A 23981-nucleotide genomic window follows, 5' to 3' on the forward strand; every position below is an offset into this window, starting at 1 on the left:
AGAAGAAAATAGGTACAAGTACAAGTATACCCTTATATAGTTACAACCATACTGTAGCACTTCTCCTCAAGTTGGTGCATAGATGTCACATATGCCCAACTTGCACACAATTGGATGAAACACCTTATTACTAAGAACCTTATTGAAAACATCAACTAGCTGGTCGATAGACTTGACAAAGGGAAGTAGGGAACACAAATAACACCTTGGTCCAATTGGATTATGTGCAATTCTAATGGCTGATTTACTATTGCAGTACAACATCATAGGGAGTTGGAAAGGGATACCTAAGTCGTGTAGAATATTTTGAATTCGTAATAATTCACAAATACCATGGGTCATAGCACAGAACTTCGTTTATTGTTCATAATTATGGATAGACTTGAGCACTTTGCTATAGGGTTGTCATATTGTATGTTTCACCAATAAAGATTGGATGGAAACATAAATACGGGGCACTTTAATGCGTTGAACATTTATCCACTTGAGATTCTAGATGGTTTTACCGTCGGATGTTTTTTGCAATAGGAATTTCTGGTGAGAGACACTTAAAATTACGTTTATGTTTTGTGCGCTTGTGGTGAACCAATGGTTGATATCTACCAATAGGACTGACTACACATTGGTTGCTCAACGTACACAGTATGAATGATGATTGGGGTGATACTCAACAAGGTTACCACTATCCGTTAACCCGTTAAGGGAGAACATCCAAGTTAGTGAGTCGTCGGACTGTGACTGGTTGAAATCCTAGGCCTAGGTAGTAGGGTGTTGTTTTGTAAAGAGTTTACAAAAATGATTTTATAATATTATATTAAAACTAAATATATTTGAGAAGTGTTTTCAAATTGTTTTTGGTCCAGTCACTAGTCACGACACTCCTTTAGTTAATTGCAGTGGACCCGTTTGCATGGCGATGTTTTTTGTACCATGGTTTCAAGTTCACTGTGGATTTAGTGGTGGGGAGAAAGTGTAATGAAAAAATCTACCACAGGGGATTTTTTAGGTTATGCCTTTTGTAGAGACGTTCTTTTGTGCAACTAAGAATAACTTAAAGACTACCATTTAGGATCACACCACTTGGCAGTCCGTTAGATTGTAATCTCTGAAGTAGGCTTTCTCTATTTAAGAGAAGTTTGACATAAACTTTAAATTGCACAAATTATTGTTTTCACAATATTATCTTAGAGAAGAGAAGAGAGAACTTAAGAGAGAGAAAAAAGAATCTTCTCCGTCCTTAAGCTAGGGTTCCAGCCATTGGAGTTAGTGCAATCATACGAAATTCATGACCTTGTGCTACATCCCTTTGGAGGAATGTGCCACTTGTGCGTTCTAGATAACCTATCAAACCCATAATTGATTTGTTATCACAAGTGTTATAAAAGGTGTGTTAAGGGATTATGTCATTTTCTAATAAGCACCAATAGACACCTAAATGACCAATAGGTATGACTATTGGAAGACTTGTTTGATTGGTTAACAAACAAGTTTTTGGGAAAAGACATGGTGTTTGAATATGTCTCTTAGGAGATATCCTTTTGTGGTGTCTCTTTATCTCCTATATGTATAGAGGGGGTTTTGCCCATTTCTTTAATGTTTTTTGGAGATAATCTCTATTTCATTTTTCTCTTTTTTTTTTTTTTTTTTTTTTTTTCTCTATTTTTTAAAATTGATTTTGGTTCTATCCAATTGAGCGCAACTTTGAAGTGTTTTGATATGGCTCAGTAAACGAGTGCAACGACTACTGGAAAGGCCTAAGAAATTGTTTTATCTTACAGGATGATTTGCAAGAACCTGAGTTACACCATATGGGGCGTCTATAGTCTTAAGGAAAGTGTTCGTTAACACAACTCAACCCCATCAATTTCTTAAGTTTCTCCATGCTATTTTAGGTTCGTGATACTATATTTGGTGCTTGAGATTGACATTATCAACCTTGGTTTGTCTACAATTTAGATAAGTACCATATCCCCTTTCGTTACATATTTTGATATGTATGTTCTGTATGTTTATTTCCAACACAAGCCTCCAACATTCCAACTACTCAAACTCGGATCATTGTAAGTTCCACTACATTCCAAGGGCCGGCATCTGCATAGACTCCTTTATTAAGAGGGCTCTTTCGGTTGCAAGTTGGAAAGTTTGACCTAATTCAGGTCTCTATTTATTAGATTAACATGCTCAGTTTCATGGGAGTGTTTCTCATGTAAATGAATAGATTTTCTTTTACCAAATAATAATAAGGTAAAAATTGTCTGCATAATCGTGCATGGTGTATGATCATACTTGCAACCGTTGAATGGAGATGAGAAACCATGTATTGTACACAATCATGTCCATCAAATGATTGAGGTATGACCGTGCACCAAACACGGCCATGTACGAAAACTCTCTCTTAATAATAATAATAATCATACTCCAACGGACCGGTACTACTGGCAATAATAGTAATAAGATGATGATATGATTATTAATTGAGAAAAAATTTTCCTGATTTCAAAAGAAAAAAATTTGTATCAAAAAATAAATAAATAAATAAAGAGTGACCTAGCTGGCAATTCCACATGCATGCATGTATGTTGGCTCATGATCCTTTTCTATCAATATTATTCCTTCAATTCAAGAAAATGTCGTCCAAGGCAAGCTAGGAAGGAAAACAACCTTAAATTAATGGGAACGGGACATAGTTTTAGATGTATTCACGAAATTGAAACACAAATTAAGCAGCAACCGTACGTACCCCAGGCTCTGCCGCTCTGGTTTGGAATTATGATCCTTAATAATTCGCTAATTAATAAGATGCTTCTCTAAAATTGAATTGATAACTCCTCCTCCTTCCTGCTTTCCTTGTTTTCTTCCTTCTTATATGAATCTGGGCATCACATATGCATGTTCCGACAAAAATCCACATCGATCAAAGAATCAGAGAGAGAGAGAGAGAGGGGTGCTCATAAAAGCAGGAGCGAGAGGAAGTATAGGAGTGTATGAGACGTACAATGCGGACTTGGCTCCTGTCAATCTGGGCAGCAGTGCTACATGTGCAGCACCTGAGATGAGGCGATGCGTATTTACCGCCTTACCCCTGTCCAAACGCCTTGCCCGAGTAGGGGTAAGTCGGTCAATGTGCACGCCTCATCTCAGGTGCTGCACATGACTGCATGCTGCCCAGATTGACAGGATCTTTTTTAGTACAATGCCCATTCGTTGTAAGAAAGTTTTTTGCTATACGAAGTGAGTCTCGAGAGTGAAAAAGATCTTGTCAATTCGGGCAGCATGCAGCCATGTGCAGTGCCTGAGATGAGGTGGATGCATTGACCGCCTTACCCCTACTCGGGCAAGGCGTTTGGGCAAGGGTAAGGCGGTAAATGTGCACCGCCTCATCTCAGGTGCTGCACATGCAGCACTGCTACTCGGATTGACAGGAGCCGAGTCCGAGAGAGAAGTTGTTGTTGTTGTTGTTGTTGTTGTTGTTGTTCAGACCTCTTAGACTCCATATATACTCTCGACTCGAGAGACTCGGAACAAAACATGGCACGTATGGCACTCATCATTCCTAAGCATGGATCGTAAACTCGATCGAAACCTGTCGAAATAGTCAAGTTGTCTCGGTTTCGACAGGTTCCGAGATGGGTTGGAGTGGAACTTTTAAAAATCCCATAACTCGACCTGGTTTCGACTGTTTTGGTTAGGTTTCGATCGAAATCTACAATTTCGGTCAAAACCAGGTCAAAACCAGGGCCAATTGATATGTTTTTTCCTTAGTTTAAACGGTCGAAACATATTATACTTTTTCTTGAGGATTCTGTAATAAAACTGGTTTTGCATTTAATGATTTATCCCAAATTCAACCAACAGAATGTAATTCTTCGATTTATTATCTTTTGAATTTCTTTTTTCAAATGTTTGTACTTGATGCTTTAAGATGATAGATATAACAAAAAATAGGTTCACTAAAGAACGTTTACAGTTTCTTCATTGCAATGACAACAACCCTATATATACTCCATGTTTCTATCTGGTGGTCATATGTTTTTACTTGACTGAAAAAGAAAAACTTGCTGAATTAGGGAAAAAGCACTGGGTATTAATCATGACCTAAACAAATTATTGAAATGGTTCATAAATTAAACCTAATTATCATTTGGGAAGAAGAGTCAATAAATCACAGTGACAATTTATCAAAAAACAAAAAGAATCTGATTTCTAGACTGTTAAAACGTAATCGCACAAGATGACCAATATATGGGATCGAGGAAAGCAACAAGCAAGACAATCGCAAACATATCATTGGCAGTAATGAACTATCAGACCAAGTTGATGATGGGGCTTATCATTGGGCAGTAATGGACTATCAGACCAATTGGTCCCATAACATGTCATGGGATACGTATGTTGTGCATTCGAAGGAACGGCCTCGCAATCTTCAGTGGTATGTTGTTTGTTGATTAGACCCACTAACAAACTCCGCATGGAATTGAAGAGGGACGTCTTAATGTTTTTATTTGGATTCAATGTATTATTCAGGGTTCAAGTACTTTATAATTATGTGAACTAATTATAAATTTATAATACCACTTTAGTATATGTATCGTATCAGCGCGTATATTAGTAAACTTGGGTCAATAACCACAAGTACCATTTTCAGTGATTTTTTGGTGAATGTAATTCATGGATTGTATTTAAAATGTGAAAAATAGGCAACCTACAAAAAATCAGACCTAAAAAACCTTGTTTTGGGATCGAAAGCTTGGTTTCCTCATCAATGGGAAAAAATCCCAGGTTTCGATTGAAATATGGTCGAAACCGAGACAAACTCGATTTCTCGTTGATCGAAACCTTGTCGAAACCCGAGTTTTAGAACCTTGCTCCTAAGAATGAGAGTTGCTATCCTAAGTATCATTTCTGCTCATTAATTAACCACCATCTCTCGCAGTTGCGCAGTGCAGTATGTAAAGAATGAGGATGGAGGGGGGGTTGTCTAAGGGCTTGGCTACTTTCCTTTTCTTTTTTTTTTTTCTTTTTAAAAACTTGGGCATTGGAATCCAATACGTTTTCGTACGAGCTGTTTAGATGGAATCCACTTTGTAAGACCCACATGGATGAATTCCATCTGAAAGCTAGGAGCTGTTCTTGTACGCTCACATACGTGAACATGAGCCCAACTCGTGCCATTACCCAGTTGCTTTGCTTGCCATTCTAAAGCCCAGTTGAGCGGGACTAACAGGCCGGCACCGTCCGGATCAAGATCTTCTACGATGCAGGCTGCCCGTCCTACCGTGCTGCATAGACACAAGGTGGCGTGCATTGACCGCCTTACCCAATTGGGGGTAAGACGGTCATTGCGCATGGCTGTGTCTGTGCAGCACATGTAGGACAGGGCAGCGCACCCCCCCCCCTGCTCTCCTTTTGCTTCGGTACTAGTTCTATGCATAAAAATTGGTTCTATGTTGCCATTTCAAGCTATAAGGAGATGATTTCAGAAGGTTGGGCGTACTCGATGAAACAAAGGCAGGCGGCTATAGTTACATAGTCTTACAAGACCTTTGAGGAGTCTTACTCTCACAGAGTCCGTGACTGTCAAAAATCATCGAAAGCCTACTCTCTATCTATATATCTCTACACTCAATAGAGACACCGTTAGAGTATAGACAGCCATTAATTAATCTACCCTCCCCTAACCCCACGCCCAAAAAAAAAAAAAAAAAAGGATGGGAAAAGAAAAAATTACAGGTTTTTTGAATAATCTTGCACTGGAAAAGCATCCATGGATTTTTAAATTGGAAAAGCTTACGCAAGAAAAAGAGATTGGTACTTGGTAGTAGCGAAGAAACATAAGAAACCCAGACATCCAGAAAACGGAGATTTTGATTGCTGATAGAGGGTGAACAATTTACATAAACTTTCTCGCATTTTGATGGTTGTGACTGGAATATTATGTGGGAAAAAAAGAAAAAAAGGAAATCAGAGTAAATTGGAAACCTATTCAAATCTGTAAATCCACATTTTTTTTGGGTCTGGGGGAGAGGGGGGGGGGGGTTGAAAAGATATAGAAACACAACCTGTGATGGATCCAAAACAAATGAACTGAAGAATGACACTGGAACGTACAAGCAGCCTTATTCTGCAATTCTATCCACCCCAAAGGCCCAAATACAAAGGGGTGAGATCGAGCCTATTAATTAACTTCCCAAATAATCAAATATTGAAAGAGATCAAAAGCTGGATAAGGTTTTGTATCAAACGAACCTGGTAGCAGCTACTTACAAATAGAGAAAAAGATGTGGCACACACCTGTCTGTAATCAGAAGCGAATTAATAAAGCCCTTACTTATTCAAACCTCTATTTCTCCCTCTCCCCCTCCCCTTCTGTCAGAGTCAGACGGGTTTGAAAGAAAAATTCTGTAATTCTTTCCTCAAGGCCGGCCCCAATAATCTGAAGCTCCTCCACAAGGGTTAAATTACAACAGATCGAGCTATAGTTGTCCGAAGGCAGCCGCAAGTCTATGAAAATCCTTAGCATACATATCGGAATTAGCAGCTTGTAACTGTAGTTGTTGTTGTTGTTGTTGTTGTTGTTGCTGCTGCTGGTTGTTGTAGTTCTGATGATGCCATGAAGTACCATTCAACCTGTCATCGGTGGTGAGTATGTGGGCTTCTGATTTAATCTCATTGTATAATGGTTGAGGCATTTGGTTCTGTAGCACTGTGGAAGTCATTAGGAATGGAGTGTGGAGAAATTCGGACCATTTGATGATATCTTCAGCCGCTGCAGGTTCGGTTTCAATGTGATCGACTTGGCTGGCTACCTTATTATTATCTTCTGTGTTGTTGCAATCCGTCAATCCCCAAGGGAAGACGCTGTTCTCAAAGAAGGCGCCATTGCTGCTGCTCTGCAATTCATTAATACTGCTACTACCGCTTCCAGTACTGTTGTTGCTGCTGCTGCTGCTACTGTTGTTGTTGTTGTTGTTACCGGAGCTGCCGGCTCCCCAGTACTGATTTCCGTTTGTCGTAGTGTTATTAGAGAGAAGACTAGTAGTGATGGTGGGGGGCTTGAGACCCATTGGCATGGAATTAATGGAAGAAGTAGGGAGAAGTGAACTTATTGATGACCCGGATGATGGAAAAAGACTGGAATTGCATTCGGGAGTGAAGTAGTCGAAAGCCTTATTGCATGAGTTGTGATTGAACCAGAAGGATGTGTTTGGAGGAGGAGGAGGAGGAGGAGTTGAGTTTACGGAGGAGATCAGCCCCGTGTTGGTCGACCCATAATTATTCAATTGCTGAAGTGGAAAATACCCAATTGATTCTATAGACCTGCAAGTGCTGCTGCTGCTGCTGGTGTCGTGAGACGTCACAAACCTCTCTAGGAAGAATTCCTTGGTTGTGGCCGCGGGTGTGAGAGAGTCGCTGTTTCTGATGATCTTGGAACTCGAACAACCATGGAGTGGGTACCTATTCGCAGCCATTGAAGGCGACTTCGACTCTGGTGCTGCAGCTACCAAACCGGGTTTCAAATTCTCTAAGTTGAGGAGATTCAGTTCGTTGGAAACCCCCGGGGTTTTCTCATTGTTGCTGTTGGTGGGCGCTTTTTCTTCTTCTGCATGCTCAATAACCTCAGAGAGAGGTTTGTGGGTGTTGGGGTCAATGCCTCTCTGTCGGAGCTTCTTCTTAATGCAAGAGTTCCATAGGTTTTTGATTTCGTTGTCAGTTCTTCCCGGTAACTGTGCTGCAATCTGAGACCACCTGACGCACAGTTCCGCAATTAATTAAGTTTTAAAAATTCAAACAACGGAGATGTTTTACTATTACAATTTACAATAATAAAGCTGGTTTTTTGGGGGGACGGGATTATAATTAATTATCTCAGAAGTCAGACCAGAGAGAGAGAGAGAGAGAGAGAGAGAGAGAGAGAGAGAGATTAATTTACCTGTTGCCAAGAACAGCATGGAGTTCAATGATAAGGTTCTCTTCCTGGTGTGAGAATGTGCCTCGCTTCAAATCAGGCCTCAGGTAGTTTATCCACCTCAACCGGCAGCTCTTACCACACCTCTGCAAACCTGCAAGATAAACGTTTTTAAGAGGCCGGAAGTGCTATTTAAATAGGAAGGTTTAATGTTGGATTAACATCCCAGAAAGAGAAGAGAAGACAGACTCGTGAAATAAATTGTCCTAGCTAATTAGCTATAGCTCTAGAAATGAAAACCTGCTTGTTTAGGGACAGAGCTCCAACATCCGTGTCCATACTTGGTAATATGTCTCAAAAGCTTCTCGTCTTCCTCTGGAGACCAGAGACCTTTCCTCAACTTCTGTTTGTAACAGCAAGAGTGCCTTCCCATCTGATCGAATTCTGAACTCTGGAGTCAATTGAATGAAGTCCGCCTGCAATGCTGAAAATGCTGGGTAGCTGCAGAGGTAAGTTTCCAAGAATTGACAGATTCTGTACTGGGGAAGAAGGGGAACACGGCCGGCCCAGATAAATTGGCAGCGGCAAGGCAACAAGTAACACAAAGTTTATTTGAATGGATTGGATTGTTGGACGCTTTGGCTTTGGAGGTGGTGGGGTGACTGAGGGGAGCGAATGAGATTGAGGAGAAAGATAAAACGATCGATGACGATGACGATGACGATGATACTCAAGATCGAAGACCTGGCAGTGGAGCGGAGGCTGAGAAAATGAAATAGCAGCTGAGATTGAGAAGGGGGAATTGAATTAATAGAAGGCAGAGAGCCAGCTCAGAGCCTCGGAAAGAGAGAGGTCACAGTCCAGGACAGTGATTGGTGTCTTGAGTCTTCTCCTTCCCCTTTTCCTTCCTTTCCTTTTTATTCGATTTTCTTTGTACTAATGCCTCACCCTCCTCATTTTTTTTTTTTTTGAAAGTTTTTCTTCAAAAAGAAGGATGAGAAGATGAGGTATTAATCTGAGTTGCAGATGTCTAATCACAGCCTGAGAATTAATGTCTGTTGCAGGAACGGTGGGACACTTCAACTGATATTTTAAGGGCATGTCCAGGTACTTCCTACTTGGAGGACTTCTTTTTACTTTTTTTTCTTTTTTTTTTTTCGGTTTTTTGGTTTGGACTTTGGACCCAGAAGAGAAGAGAAGAGAGAGAAGTTGATTTGTTGATTAGAACCCATGCTTGAAACCCAAGTCAGTAAAAAAATAAAATAAACATTTGATAGTGTGGCGTGGTGAAACAAAGGCAATAAAGATAAGCGAAGGAAGTCCACACCGGGAGGTGAGGCATTAAAAAAAAAAAAAGATGAAACAAAAGGAGAGAATTTTACAGCAGCAGCTAGCTAGAGAGGGTCAGAGGAGTTTGTACTGGGTTTGAAGCAACAGCCTTTTCCCAACCAAGGTCAGGTCAGGTCAGAGAGGAGACACTCCAAAGATTCCATATAAGAGTGTAACTACAAAGATGAGGAAGAGGAGTGGAGAAAGGAAATTAATAATGAAAGGGGGAAATGGGGTTTTGTGACAAGAAAGAAAGAAAGACCACCCATATGCTTAGTTGAGGTTTACCGTTCAGTATACTGCACTCATGGAAGGTAACGGAAGCTTAGAATAAATATAGAAATAATAAGCTCTCTCTTTCTTGCTCTCCGAGTCATATTCATTGTTTGATAGTTAGAATACTTTTTGGCGTCAGAACCCCTCCAACCGAAGAAAATAATAACTCTCTCTCTCTCTCTCTCTCTCTCTCTCTCTCACACTCTTTCTCTTTGCTTTTGGAGGTAAAATTTTCAATATGATGATCACTTTGAAAAGTTTCATCATAACGTGGAAAAAGAACAAATATATGGTTTGGACCGCTCTGAGAAAGTGGAATGGAAGGTATCTTCCCTCCTTTCTCCCTTTCCTCCTTTCTGAAAGTAACATTTCATGTTGCAACTTCCCCCATTACTACATGTTTTCCATTTTCAGATAAATTTCGCAATTTTCCCTTTCGTTTTTTCCCCTTTTGTTGTTTCGCAATGGATGGAGAATCAGATAATTATTGAGAGATACCTGATGGTGCACGGTTACCCATTAAAATAGATATTATGCTAACTAAGGGTAGGGGTGCAAGTTTGGACCTATCAACCCGAACCCGCCTTGGCCTGTCCTGAGCTCGAATAGGGTTTGGACTAAGATATTTGGTCCTGAGGACGGGTCAGAGTTGAAAATTTTTTGCCCTAAGTCAGGGTCAGGTTGGGCCATGGTTGAGGCCTCGGGCTAAGCTGTCCCGACTTGGCCCGACCTTGTTTTAAGTTATACTATAAAATATATATATATATATATATATATATTATAAACGCTAAACATCACCCATATTTTGTTATATAATATATTATATATGAAAATAATAAGTGACATAATACATTTTATTATAGTGTTACTTTACGTAAAATTGATAATTTTCTTCCCGGTCCATTTCAACCCATTCATTTCCTTCCCCCTCCCCATGATCAGGGCCAATCTAGTCCGACCCTGAGGGCAGATCAATGATGGATTTTTCAAACTTTGATTCAAACCCTGAGTCAAAGTCTGGTAGGGCCTGGGCCTAGCTAAGGGGATTCAGGGTTGGACTAGGGTTCTATAAAGCCCGGCCCAACCCGACTTTGTTGCAGCCCTAACTAAGGGTTTCAATTGGTATGGTTTCAATTTTTTGGTTCGGTTAAAAATATAAAATGTAAAAGCTAAAATTGAACCAAAAATATAAATGAATTTTTAAATTCAAAATATAACTGATTGAATTCGGTTTCAAATTTGGTTTTAGGTGTCTGCGCCAACTTTTACCATCTTCATTAATAATAAAAAGCCCTTATTTATTAGGGTCATAATCCATCAAACTTTTTTCAAACATTAAAAAGGAATCGAATTCATCATCTACATTGATTGAAATACTAAAACGTAATATAAGTTTACCCGATTTCTTATTCGGTTTGAAAATAGGTATTTTGGTCCAATTCAATGGTTTTAGACAAGAAATCGAAATCAAACCAAGAAAAGATTCTAACTTTTGAAACCAAAACGAATCGATTTACTTTGATTTAGTTTGGTTCGATTTGATTTTAAATGATCTGTTTGGATTCTAAATTACACTCTTAATGCTAACAAAATGTATTTAATCAAATATATAAATTACATACGGTATTGTATATATGAAGCCGGCCATGAGCTGAGGGTGGTGACTATGCATGCAGATATTTACCCATCGTCAAAAAAACCTGATTGATTTTCCAACCATGGTTTGAATCTGAACTTGTATTTTTTAATTTAATTGGCATAATATTCTTTTAAAAAAAAGGAGAGAGAGAGTTTTGATTCCACTTCAATCTTTTCATCATTTGCTTAATTTGAGCGTGTTACTAGGGTGTCCTTTCTTTGATTATAAGCTGTGGATTGATATTTATTTCTAGTGATACTTGGAATTAAATTCGACAATAGAATTTCATGCAATTCTTTAGATATCAAAGTTAAACCCCCCCACCTCTTCCCTTCCAAAAAAAAAAAAAAAAAAAACCTTTACATTTCAAAGGTAAATCCCCAATTAATTAAATACATGGAGGATTTATATATAAATATTGTCTCATCTTAAATCACCGATGTGTATAACATTCAATTTGTTGAATCTTCGTCTATTAAATTTTAAGGAAAAGGTTTTTTGAGCAAGCGAAATAGAGGACACACCAATATGATGAGACGGACTGGCCTCATACATAGGAGGCAAAAAAATCATTTCATGAAAGAGAGATGATTCAAACGTACCCTCCCCTAGCCACTTGATCAAAGAATCTTTTCCCTAATTTTTATCAAGAGTTAATATACGGAGAAAAAAGTTAAAAAAAAAAAAAAACCAAATAATTAAATAAAAGAAAGAGATTCTGAAATCCGCACATTATCTTTGGGATTAGTTTTTATTTACCTCAATGATTAGAAGTGTATAGTGGCATGATAATTCAAAGATTCTTCACAGCTTTTATATAGATTAAAATGAATACGAGACCACAAGAGTCTTTGTTTTTTTTTTTAATTGTTGCGAGGAGGAGGGACAAAATCAAAATTCATGGTTGACAGAAAAAAAATAATAATAGATCAGTCTATTATATATAAATTAAAGGTTCTGCGGATATATCATTATTATATATAAAATATTGGTCAGTGTTTGAGGCTTTCAATCAGTCTAATCCTTGGTGTTTCCAGCTTATCTGAGGGGCCCTTTCAGAAACCAGACAGGAAACATCAAGGAGGAGAGTTTGGGGAATACACGTTTTAATTTAGAAGTACACCATGGAAGAATCAATCTAAAATTCTCAACCAAACGAGTTAGCTAATGGGATTTTTTATTTTTTATTATGAAGCATTAGCTGTCGTGCCTGTAGACGCCTTGAACCGCGAGAGCCTCTCAAAACTGCTTGCAATACTCTAATTTGGAAGGGGGGAAAAATTTGGAGAATACTGATTTATTAACTAAGAAATAATAATGATAATAACATAGTAATGATACGAACTTTTTCACCATATACATACATAGTTTTTTTTTTTTTTTTTTTGGGATAAAAGAAAAAGGATTATATTAACTTAAAAGGAATTTACAGTCTAAAGTATTGATGTCCGAAGGCATCCTTGTGAACAAGGTTCAAAAGCCCCACAGGCAAGCTGTCTATACAAAAATGGATCTCCTCAGGGTGATAGGGGAATCCGACTAAAAAGTCAGCACAAAAGTTAGTCTCACGCACATGGAACTGGAAATCAAGAGAATAGAAGCAGTCCCGGAGGTCTCACACATCGTGCACAAGGTCAAAGGTAGTCCAAGGGATAGCGACATGACCATTGAGGATCTGAATAGCCAAAAGGGAGTCAGAGTAACAAAGGATTCGCTCCAACCCAAGACTGAATTTACAGTCTAAAGTATTGATGTCCGGAGGCATCCTTGTGAACAAGGTTCAAAAGCCCCGCAGGCAAGCTGTCTATACAAAAATGGATCTCCTCGGGGTGATGGAGGAATCCGGCTAAGAAGTCAGCACAAAAGTTAGTCTCACGCACATGGAATTGGAAATCAAGAGAATAGAAGCAGTCACGAAGGTCCCACACATCATGCACGAGGTCAAAAGTAGTCCAAGGGATAGCGATATGACCATTGAGGATCTGAATAGCCAAAGGGAGTCGAGTAACAAAGGATTCGCTCCAACCCAAGACTGAATTTACGAGCCTAAAGTATTGATGTCCGGAGGCATCCTTGTGAACAACGTTCAAAAGCCCTGCAGGCAAGCTGTCTATACAAAAATGGATCTCCTCGGGGTGATGGAGGAATCCGGCTAAGAAGTCAGCACAAAAGTTAGTCTCACGCACATGGAATTGGAAATCAAAAGAATAGAAGCAGTCACGAAGGTCCCACACATCATGCACGAGGTCAAAAGTAGTCCAAGAGATAGCGATATGACCATTGAGGATCTGAATAGCCAAAAGGGAGTCAGAGTAACAAAGGATTCGCTCCAACCCAAGATTGCGAGCTTTGTGAAGTCCAACGCAAATGGCCATTAACTCCATTCGAAGAACATTGCGCTCTGTTGTCCCCCCAGCGATGGCAAAAAGGGGCGCACCGAAATGATTTCGCCCAAGACAACCATAACCACCACCTTGGGAACGAACATAACCATCATAGCTTATAGCAATCCAACCTGGAGGAGGAGCCAACCAAGAATAGGGGACTTCATGGCCTAGGGTCAGGGAAGCCGAGATCTTCCAACGACCCAAAAATTCATGAGCGAAGGGGGTGTCAGGCATAACACCTGCTGTCATACTAGAAAACTTATCCCTGGTGTCCGCAATGATATGATGCACAATAACCGAGTAGTGATGGGCTTCATTTTGAAAGGCACGGCTATTGCGCTCTGACCAGATGCGGTAAATAACAACAGAGAAACTAAACTGCTTGATGCACGCCACAAAGGAAGAGCCAGTGAAATGAGAACAAACCCAGCCGAGCTCTCCTTGCCAGGTGAGAAGCGGATCTCGCCTATAACCGTAGAGCAATAGAACTTCTTGCCAAATGGCATGCGAGTAGGTGCATCCAAAAAAGAGATGATCAAACGTTTCTTCATCAGTGTTACACAGGTAGCAGCTCCGCTCGGGGGATGAGATCATTTTGAACATTTGATATACAATCATTTGTGGAAGAAGAACGTACAATCAAATTAAATTGATTCATAAATTTCAAGATGTCTTTATTTTCTCCAAATCAACCTATATATATATATATATAAGAAAGTTGGATTACAAGGAGAGAAACCGAAATATATATAAACAATTAACGAAATAAGATACGAAAATAATATCTTTAAATCACACGCAAAACTTCAGAGACCCGATACACCCCTTAAACGTCCGAATTTGACCCCTAAAATATTAGTTTTCTATTACTAAGATTGCGATTAGATTTCTTTACCAAGAAATCTTCTCCTTGTCTTTTATATATAATACCTTCATTAGCAATGAAAAATTCATTCGACTACGAATCCTCACAAATACAGTTTCTAACTAGATATAATAATTATTATTTATAATTTACTGAATGTAGTAGCTAGACAAATGCCCTTATTACCATATTTAATGATTCGAGTTGACAGTTGATTCCTATAGTTAATAACAAATATTTACGTGCTTAATTTTTCTAACCTCTTGCTCTTAGAGAGATGAATTACTTGATCTGACATTTTGGTTTAGCTTTCAAATAATAATCATAATGCTTAATTATTAGTTATATTATTGTCCTAACGCAGCAAAGTCAAGGGTGTTACCATAAATATGAATAAGGATATGAGGGCAGAAAACAAATTCTCTAAATCAAATTGGAGTCTGATCGAGTTGATATAAAGATGCCCTGCATGCATTATTAATTATAGATTTATTTGTTTTAGGTAGCTAGCCTAGCTAGGCTAGCTAGGCTAGGTCATCATGAAATGAAAGGCCAAATATCCCATTGCATGCTAATTAGATGTATGCATGGTATGGTATGCCTAGCTAGCTACTTAGTAAAAGGTATCCTTTTTTGTTCTTTTCTTTTTTTTTTCCTTTCTTTGTTTTCTTTTCTTTTCTTTTCTTTTCTTTTATAAAAGAAGAAGAAGAAAAAAGATAGTAATTATTAATGATCTTCGTCTCCTCTCCAAAACCCTTATAAATTCATAATATTTGAAGCTTGTCTGCTTCTTATTATGGTATTTAATATGTACATTTGGGGCCGCCTCCACCTTAGCAATAATGTATCTTGTTGTATATGTATGTACAGACAGAGAGAGAGAGAGAGGAAATAGAAAGTGTATAATATTGGGCCGGATATGATAAATTAATAAGGGCCCCCCAAAGAGATACTTGTAGTGCTAATTAATTAATTTATGTCCATATGTATATGTATATTAAATAGAAGCAGCACATGCATGCATGACATGAGCTGTTCCGTTAATTAGTCAACCGGCCTTATGGTTTTGATTCCCAAATTTATACATTATTATGAATTTTTATGCATGCATGCAGGTGTCTTCAAATGATTTAAGGACGTAATTACATAATGTTTCGATCGATCGGCTTGGTAGTACCTGTGACCTGTGGTCCTTCATCAAAAAATTAATGACATTATAATATTGAAATCAATAGTTAACTAATCATAGAAAAGATAATAAATATTGACATCACAAAATGAACTCTACAATTAAATCATTCAATTTTTTGTCTGAATATTGATCCATTCGATACGGTCTAGTTTTCAGTCAGTCCCATCGTATGATGTACGCCAGTCCAAAACCAATACAATAAGGATTGGTTTGGTTTGATCCAGGTTTTTTCAATCAAATTTATTGGTTCAAATTAGGTTTTGACACCCCTAGACTGATATCAATGAAAATTTTCTAGAAGTCTTAAAAAAAAAAATAAAGAAAAAAAGATCTCTGTTTGGTGGCATGGGATTTGGGCAGAAATATAATTTTAAGTTAGTTTTGAAACAAGGGCAAGGAAGCTATTCCGACGCCCTCTCACAGGGCATCATTGCCCCCTGCAGGGTGGATACCCAAATGCGCTCTCCCATTGACCCAAACAGTGATGCAGAGACAATGCGACCAAGTAGCGATCTCATACCCATAAATAAATTAGTATGTACATCTTAAAATGAACAAGCTATTATTATTAATTAGGAGAAGTAGTAATTAAGTTGTAGGTAGGTGTAAGTAGAGTGATCTGATCATGAGGGCCGGTCAGAGACATAAACAGTATAGTGGGGTATTATGGCTAATATATATAACCACACCAAAAGGGCCAAGAAGGCAAGAAGCAACTGGAGGGCCACAGCCTGATCATATACATACATATATATGGATGCAGCTAGCAGGCGCCAGATAGAGCATAATCCTCGCCACCGTAGTACTTACGTCTTGGTTCATTGCTTAGTCATTAATTAATTAACTCCCGAGTACTCTTTGATAGAGTCTCCTGAGTCCTGACTGACTTCAGTAAGTAGTACGTACGCACGCAGTAGTAATAGTAGTGGTGGTGATGGTGTTCTAGTACAACTCTTCTTAGAGCGGCGATCACCGTCAAGATCGTCCCTTAAAGATGCATATAACCGTATATGGATATATATATATATATATATATATATACACTTAAAACAGTGGAGCATATATATGATGATGAGTTTCTGCTCTCTTCTCCCTACGCAGTACTATCTCTATATGTGTATGTGCGGTGGTGGGTCATGGGTGTCCCCTAATTATCGATTGATTGATATTCATCTATCTCTCTCTTAATTTCCTTCCTTCCTTTTCTACCATATTCATCCAATATTCCAAGCTATCTAACCGCCACATTACTCAAACATTCGTCGTCTCTAGAGCTCGCTGCTGTTCGGTACGTTGTTCAGTCTCAAGTCTCAACTCTTAAATAAATGAATTTTTATATTTATTTCAAAAATAATAATAATAATGAAAAAGATGAGATCCCTTAATTGGTGTATGTTTTTTGTTGATGATATTGTTTTGATAGACAAGACGGTGGAAGGGATTAACGCGAAGCTAGAGTTATTGAGATCATGCTTGAAATCAAGAGGTTTAATTTTAAGTTAAGTTGAACAAAGACAGAATATATGATGTGTGGCTTCAGCCAAACCAGGAGAGATGATAAAGATGTGACACTTGAGGAGTAAGAGATACCACCAAGTGAATACTTTAGATACCTGGGGTCAACCTTTAACAAAGAGGGTGTTATAGAGGATGATGTGTCCCACAGAATCAAAGTAGGATGGATGAAGTGGAGAGGTGCATCAGGAGTTTTATGTGACAAACGCATGCCTATTAAGCTTAAGGGGAAATTCAACAAGATAGTAATAAGACCAGCGATGATATATGGGGCAGAATGTTGGACCGTTAAGAATAGTAATATAGAGAAGATGAGTGTAGCTGCAGAGATGAGGATGGTGAGGAAGATGTGCGGCAAGACCAGGAGAGATAAAGTAAAGAATGATTGAATTAGAACCGAATTGGGAGTTGCACCAATCTCGGCCGTGCATAAAAATTTCTGTTATAAATAAATAAATAAATAAATAATGGATTTAATATTTAATAGGATTAATATTGGGACCATTGAAGGGTGTGATGGAAGGGTGTACATATTCACGCGATTATTGGTCCAATCTCCCGCATAACAAGGACCAAGAGGAGTATACGACCCTCTCTCCAATCACAACTAGTTAAGTTTATTTTGTAAGATTCAAAGAAATTAAGATGTATGCCAAAAAGGATCAATTTGGATCCTTTGTTGCCGCTACCACTACCTGTGCGGCCGGCGTGCAATCTCACAGAATGCTCGAGCAGTGGGTAGGACGGTCATTTCGCCCCCGCCTGTGTTAGGCTGCACGCCGGCCGCACAGATGGGCAGCAACAGAGGATCCCGATGAGATTGTTGACTTATTTAAGATTTTGAGTAATAACCCTTAGCATGGGGAGCAGGTACATATGTTATGTAATTAGTTCAATCGAAAATAAAAATGAAAATAGGAGAAAAATAGATTTGGTTTTCGTTGGACCTAATTTGGTATGATTTCTGTTGCTGCAAAAAATTGTTTTCCTACTGGCATGAGCTGTGTTAGGCAATGAACCTGTGGAAGGCAAGGAACATAACACTGTGAGAGGGCCGGAGCAAGCTCCGGGGAGGACTCTCTGATGCGTAAGTCAGCTTTCTAGCAACTATCAAGAGTAGCAGAGCAAAATCACAAGAGTTTAGAGTAATTGAGATAAGTGATCATATCTTACTCCATGGAGGAGGCTGTATTTATAGTGAAGTATTCGATAGCTCAAGGCAGTGGTGGGAGTCTCTCTTTGATACGTCGTCTCCCCAAGATATTAGTTTCCGTTTTGGGAGACAGGATGAGTATGGAGGGTCCTGCTATGGAAAGATTCTATTTTTGTGCTTGTGCATTGATTCCTTCCCTTATCAGAGAGTTGAGTCCTTGTTATGGCAAATCTTCTTAGCTTTAATGGTGTGAGGTTCTAGTCCCTATTCTGAGTATGATTTCCTTATTAGGTGCTTGGCTTGTAGAAGGTTTCTGTTTTGGGAAGAATGAGCTGGAGATATATTGGAATGTCTTTCCAATTTGTTACTCTCTGCGTATCCACGTGTCATGTTATGAGTGGTGTATATTATCCCTTAAATAATTTTAAATTGATTTTCATGAAATAATCGCTAAATATATTTTTTGCTCAAGGAATTGAAATTGTTTGATTGCATCAATCTAAAATATTTCAAGAATAAGAAATCCATTTGGTAGTTCAATTTCTGAGAAATAGATTCTCCATATTTCTCTAGGAGAGGGTAGAGTTGATAAAACAAAACAAGTAAGATTGACTTTGTTTTACACTTACTTTTCTTGTAAACCTCCATTGTTTTGTTATTTAAAATTTTCATATCTAGTAGATCAAGAAAATTGTCCCAACAATAATTACCATATATTAACATGTAACGCATCGGTGTTGGAGATGATCAGATGGGATAAACCCTCCCATGATTAAACGTTAGTCTCTCCGGAATTATTTTATTGAACCCCCACTCGAGATTCCGGCCTACCCTTCTGCCACTCATCATCATCATAAAAAACATTCATTCCATCGATCAACCTCACATAATACGAGTTAAAGAACAATTGAAAGCATGTGGACTTCTTAAGTTGGCTCCCCTCAACACACAAAACCTACATCAAATACAAAACAAAACAACAACAACAACAACAACAACAAAAAAAAAAAAAAAAAAAAAAAAAAAAAAAGGGGAGGGGGGTGGGGGGTGGGGAGGAGGTGTGTCTATTCTGAAGGACAGGACATCGTGCACTTGTCTTCTTATTTTGTATCTTGTGATTTTAGCTTAGCTTCAAGAAAGATTAACAGCATTGCTGACTCTATGGCAGGCTAAGACGGCACTGTCAGTAATGTATAGGACAGTTTGACCCAATTTCGATCCATTGATTCGATCAGGAGATAGTGTCTATCTCCCCCATGTGTAATCCACGTATAAAATGAATAAAATTCCCCCAATCCGCTCAATGAGGGAAGAAAGAGAAGAAGAGATAAATGATGATATATATGATACCAGTTGGACGAGGGTGAAATAGAGAGGGGTTGGTTTAAAATAGTAAGTGTCGGCAAAACCCACTTCTAAACCAAGGGATTGACATTAATTATGTTTTTGTATAAGTCATAATGTTGTGTTGGTGTAATTAACGGTCTCATTGCTTTCTCATGATTACGATTATTGGCTTATTGCAGGCTAGCTTCTCTCTCCAACAACAACATTAACGTATCATATATAGCCACCCACTACACTAGTACTAAAACGTCCCATTGGAGTCACCGGAGAGATCGAGAAGGAGCTAGAATCTACATTGTCAATATTCCAATAAGATTCTAATCAAATGGGTTGTTTGAAATCTGAGGCAGGCAGCATTGATGTGTCGTTGACTCTTTTTCCTTTCCCGTTCGCCATCCTCCTTTGGAAGTTCTCTTAAAGAAAGCATCGATCATCAATATTTATCCTCCCTAAGATGATGATGATGATGATAATGAGCTTATCCTACTCCTCTACGTACACGAATTGAAGAGGCATCTTTACAAATTTGGCCCCCAAATCAAACAATTAAACAAGACAACTAATTGACAAGAAAGTGCAACTATCACTTGAAATAATTAATGGTCGGGGTGGGGGTGGGGGGGATTAGACTTTTAAGTCCTCATTAGATACTATTATACCCCTTCCCCTCAGATTGGGTATGTAGGGATCGATTGATCGAGAACCCTCCTCCTTTCATTGTCAACTTCAACCTTGAGAGATAAAAGATGAGATGTGGTAGTGCATGAAGCTTAATTGATGGATGATGTCCTACCACCTTCCTCAAAAGAGGGACATACCCCACAAGAGGGTGGGGGAGATCGAAAATTAATTAAAAAAAGAGAGATTAATAATTATTATTAGTAGTAGAAGAAGAAAGAATCAAGAATTTCACTATAATCCCACGTATGATTCTTGTGAGAAGACGACACACCACGTTCCATATCATATCTCCCAAGTCCCACAAAAGAAAAGAATGCGATTGTCCCATCCATCCAAAATGACATTTAATTAATGGTAACCCCCACCTCATAGGCCCATTATCGTCCTAGTGGTAGCATAAGCACATGGATATTTCATAAGTGTCTGTTAAACCATGATTCTATCCTTTTTATTCATTTCTTTCTTGGTCGTGTCATTAATGGACATCGAAAACCTTGTTTAGCACCAAAGAGAGAAAAGAAACTGATCAATCATACTTACTTTTTTTTTTTCTCTCTCTCTCTCTCTCTCTTTTAGTTTTGTGGGGAGGGAGGGAGGAGGGTGTGGAGATCCTAGACTTGATAATCGGCGATGCCCATTTTTCAATACGATATGGAAGTAAGGTTAAGAAGAAATATTGATGACCAACCATTAGATTAATTGGTTAAAGGAACTTCTAGTTGTAACCACATTGGTCATAAGTTAGACCACAACCATGGTCATGCTACGTGGCTTTTCAGGTGAGTGGGAATAAAAATTTATGAACAAATAGATCCCAAGGTTTACTACGTACTCACATGTAAAGTTGGGAAGTGAGGGATCGAAGCCACCGAGTATTAATGCATGACAATTGATCACTCTTGATACGACAAGGAATATATGGACTTAACTCCTCTCAGGTTCCCTGTTCGGTCAGATTCGTAGGTTCCTCTCATAGGGGGCCGGAAATGACGACCTCACCCCCTGCCCGAACACATTGACCAGGTGGGGTGAGGTCGTCATTTCTGTCCTCCCTATGAGAGGAACCTATGAACCTGACCGGGGGAGGGAACCTGAGAGGAGAAAAATTCGAAATATATATCCCATCCCCTTGTTGGTTGCCCCCTCTCCCCCTCCCTCTTAACAGGACCCATGCGATCAATTAGCAATCTTTTTCCTATATACATAAAATCACTAGGACGCATTTAAGCCACTTAATTAAACCCATAAATTAACTACACGAGTCTTGTGTAGTTGCAATCTTGCAATACAGCTTTTTGTCCCTCCTAATCCCAATACATCCTAAAAATATATAGGTAGAGATCTTTATCCCATATATATGGGGGAGCACACCTAGGTATCTACCTAGGGGATAGAGACATCATTTCACACTGTCTTGTGAGAGGGTGTAGGAAACACCTACCGGCCACCAAGTACGTAGAGATATTTTCCCATATATATATAAAAGAAAAAGCTGGAATTCTAACACACTTCTTGTTGAGCTCCAATTAGCTCTCTCCTTCTACCAAAAAAAAAATAAAAAATTAGCTCTCTTTCTCTCACTTAAAATGAATTATTTTAAAGTGAAACTGAAAACCCTTTCAAATTAATTAGTGTGTCTACTCACGCGTAATGCACAAAGCACGAAACTAATTATAGAAAGAATTCTGAAATGATTCGAATTCTCTGCATTATCTCTTGATATAGGAGACTTTGTGTTTATAAGGTATAGATAATTACAGGTGAGTATTTGAAATTCAAAAAGTAAGAAAGATAAGATTTGTTACAGATTGAGTTTAACTAAACAACTGAGATAGAAAATAGAGGAGACAGGCGAACTTAGTCAGCTTGCATCTGTTAGCTTTGTTGAACTCAAATTTGAATTTGAGTTGGAAACGTTATCTTTAATATGCCCCCGCAAGGATGGTGAGCTTGTCTCTTAGAAGACTGAATCCAGGAGCTGATAGTCCTTTTGTCATGATGTCAGCAACTTGTTTTGGACTTGGGATGAAGCGTATATAGAGATGCTTGGTAACTACCTGTACGTTTACGAACAAAATGATAATCTATCTCTATATGTTTGGTTTGTGCATAGAATAGAGGATTTGCCGCAAGATAAGTGGTTCCAATGTTGTCATAATATATAGTGTTGGTGTAAGAGAAGACACACCAAGGTCAATGAGTAAGTACCCACATCAGTTCAGCAGAAGCATTTGCAAGACCCTTATATTCAGGTTCGGTTGAAGATCGTGCAACTATGTGTTGTTTCTTTGAGCTCCATAAGATCAAATTATGATCAAGATAAATACAATAGCCACTCGTCGAGCAACGGTCATCAAGGCATCCAACCCAATTTGCATCATTGTAAGCAGTGAGTTGAACAGATGATGAAGCTTGGAGATGAATGCCGTGGTCAATACTATCCTTTAAATAACACAAGCCGCTTGACAACTGCCCAGTGTTCGGTTGTACAATGCATGAACTAACAGATTTTGTTTCCTGAAAAGGCAACAACCATGAACTAACAGATTTTGTTTCCTGAAAAGGCAATATCTAGTCTAGTCAGATTCAAGTATTGAACTACGCCATCTATACTCCAATAAAGTGTTGGCCGGATCTAGAAAGGACGTGCCACTGGTTCGAGTCTTGAGGATCAATCAATAACATGAAAAATTCTAACCTAGCGTTGCTTGGAGCAAGAGTCACTTGCCTCGTGACGTTTCATTATCCATTAGTATGATTTTTCGAGGGGTTTCAAGTCTCCTTTTGAAAATCCATGAAAAGCACAAGAGCAACCTTAAGGAGGGATGGTGTGCCTCATCCTCCTTGGTGTCATGACTCCTAGCATGGCATCATGACAGGCCACAAGCATCAACAAGGTTGTCACTGACAAGGCATTGGGATTGCACACGACTTGGTGCATCCAGGCTTGTAATGGCCTACGAATAAATGTGGAAACAAGCAGCATCAATTGAGAGGAGGCAATCCCAAAACCTAATGCTATAACCATTTAAATTTTACAAACACTAGTATTTGGTGCCAAATACCAAATCAAATTATTGAAGATTGCTAAGGCCTCCCTAAATACCAAACTAATGGGTAGTTATATGACATGGATGGACATGGAATGACAATTCCATTATAACATTTAAACAATAAAATTGTATAGTCCCATTATAACATTTAAACTTTCACCCAAAAAAAAAAAAAATTATAACATTTAAACAATAAAAGTATCTGCCAAAAAAGGGGACTCCGAAAGTAGAACATTATTAACACATAAACTTGAAGCATGCATGTTTAATGTCAGTTGTTCCCCATCTATTCTTGTTTTAGCTCATACTTTCATCAACTCTCTGTTGGAGATAAATGTGCAAACATAAAGAAGAATTCAACCACACAATTATACACGATGTAAGGAATTTACCATGGTTTGTATGAAATAATTATCCAAACCAAACATGATATCACAATAAGGTAGGATTGTCAAAAAAAACCTAGCCTTAACCCACCTTGAGTCTGGACAAGGTTGGGCCGGGCCTGGGGATAAGGAAGGGCCTAGCTGGATTTCACAACTGCTAGGCCCTGGCAGGGCCAACCTGCCCTTGTATTAATGTATTATATAATATATAATGTTATCTCTCTCTCTCTCTCTCTCTCTCTCTCTCTCTCT

General features: G+C 38.7%; 1 protein-coding gene across 1 annotated transcript; it reads right to left on the reverse strand.

Moving 5' to 3' along the window:
• Window positions 1-6473: 6473 nt before the first annotated feature.
• LOC122659620 (transcription factor MYB61-like) lies at window positions 6474-8392 on the reverse strand. The gene is made up of 3 exons (XM_043854718.1): window positions 8207-8392; window positions 7931-8060; window positions 6474-7746 (listed from the first exon to the last, which is right to left on the reverse strand). Exons 1-3 carry the CDS (start codon window positions 8337-8339, stop codon window positions 6474-6476), a joined length of 1536 nt encoding a protein of 511 aa, XP_043710653.1. The 5' UTR covers window positions 8340-8392.
• Between the last annotated feature and the right edge of the window lie 15589 nt (window positions 8393-23981).

Source organism: Telopea speciosissima, chromosome 4, assembly GCF_018873765.1.
Source record: "Telopea speciosissima isolate NSW1024214 ecotype Mountain lineage chromosome 4, Tspe_v1, whole genome shotgun sequence".
NCBI lineage: Eukaryota > Viridiplantae > Streptophyta > Magnoliopsida > Proteales > Proteaceae > Telopea > Telopea speciosissima.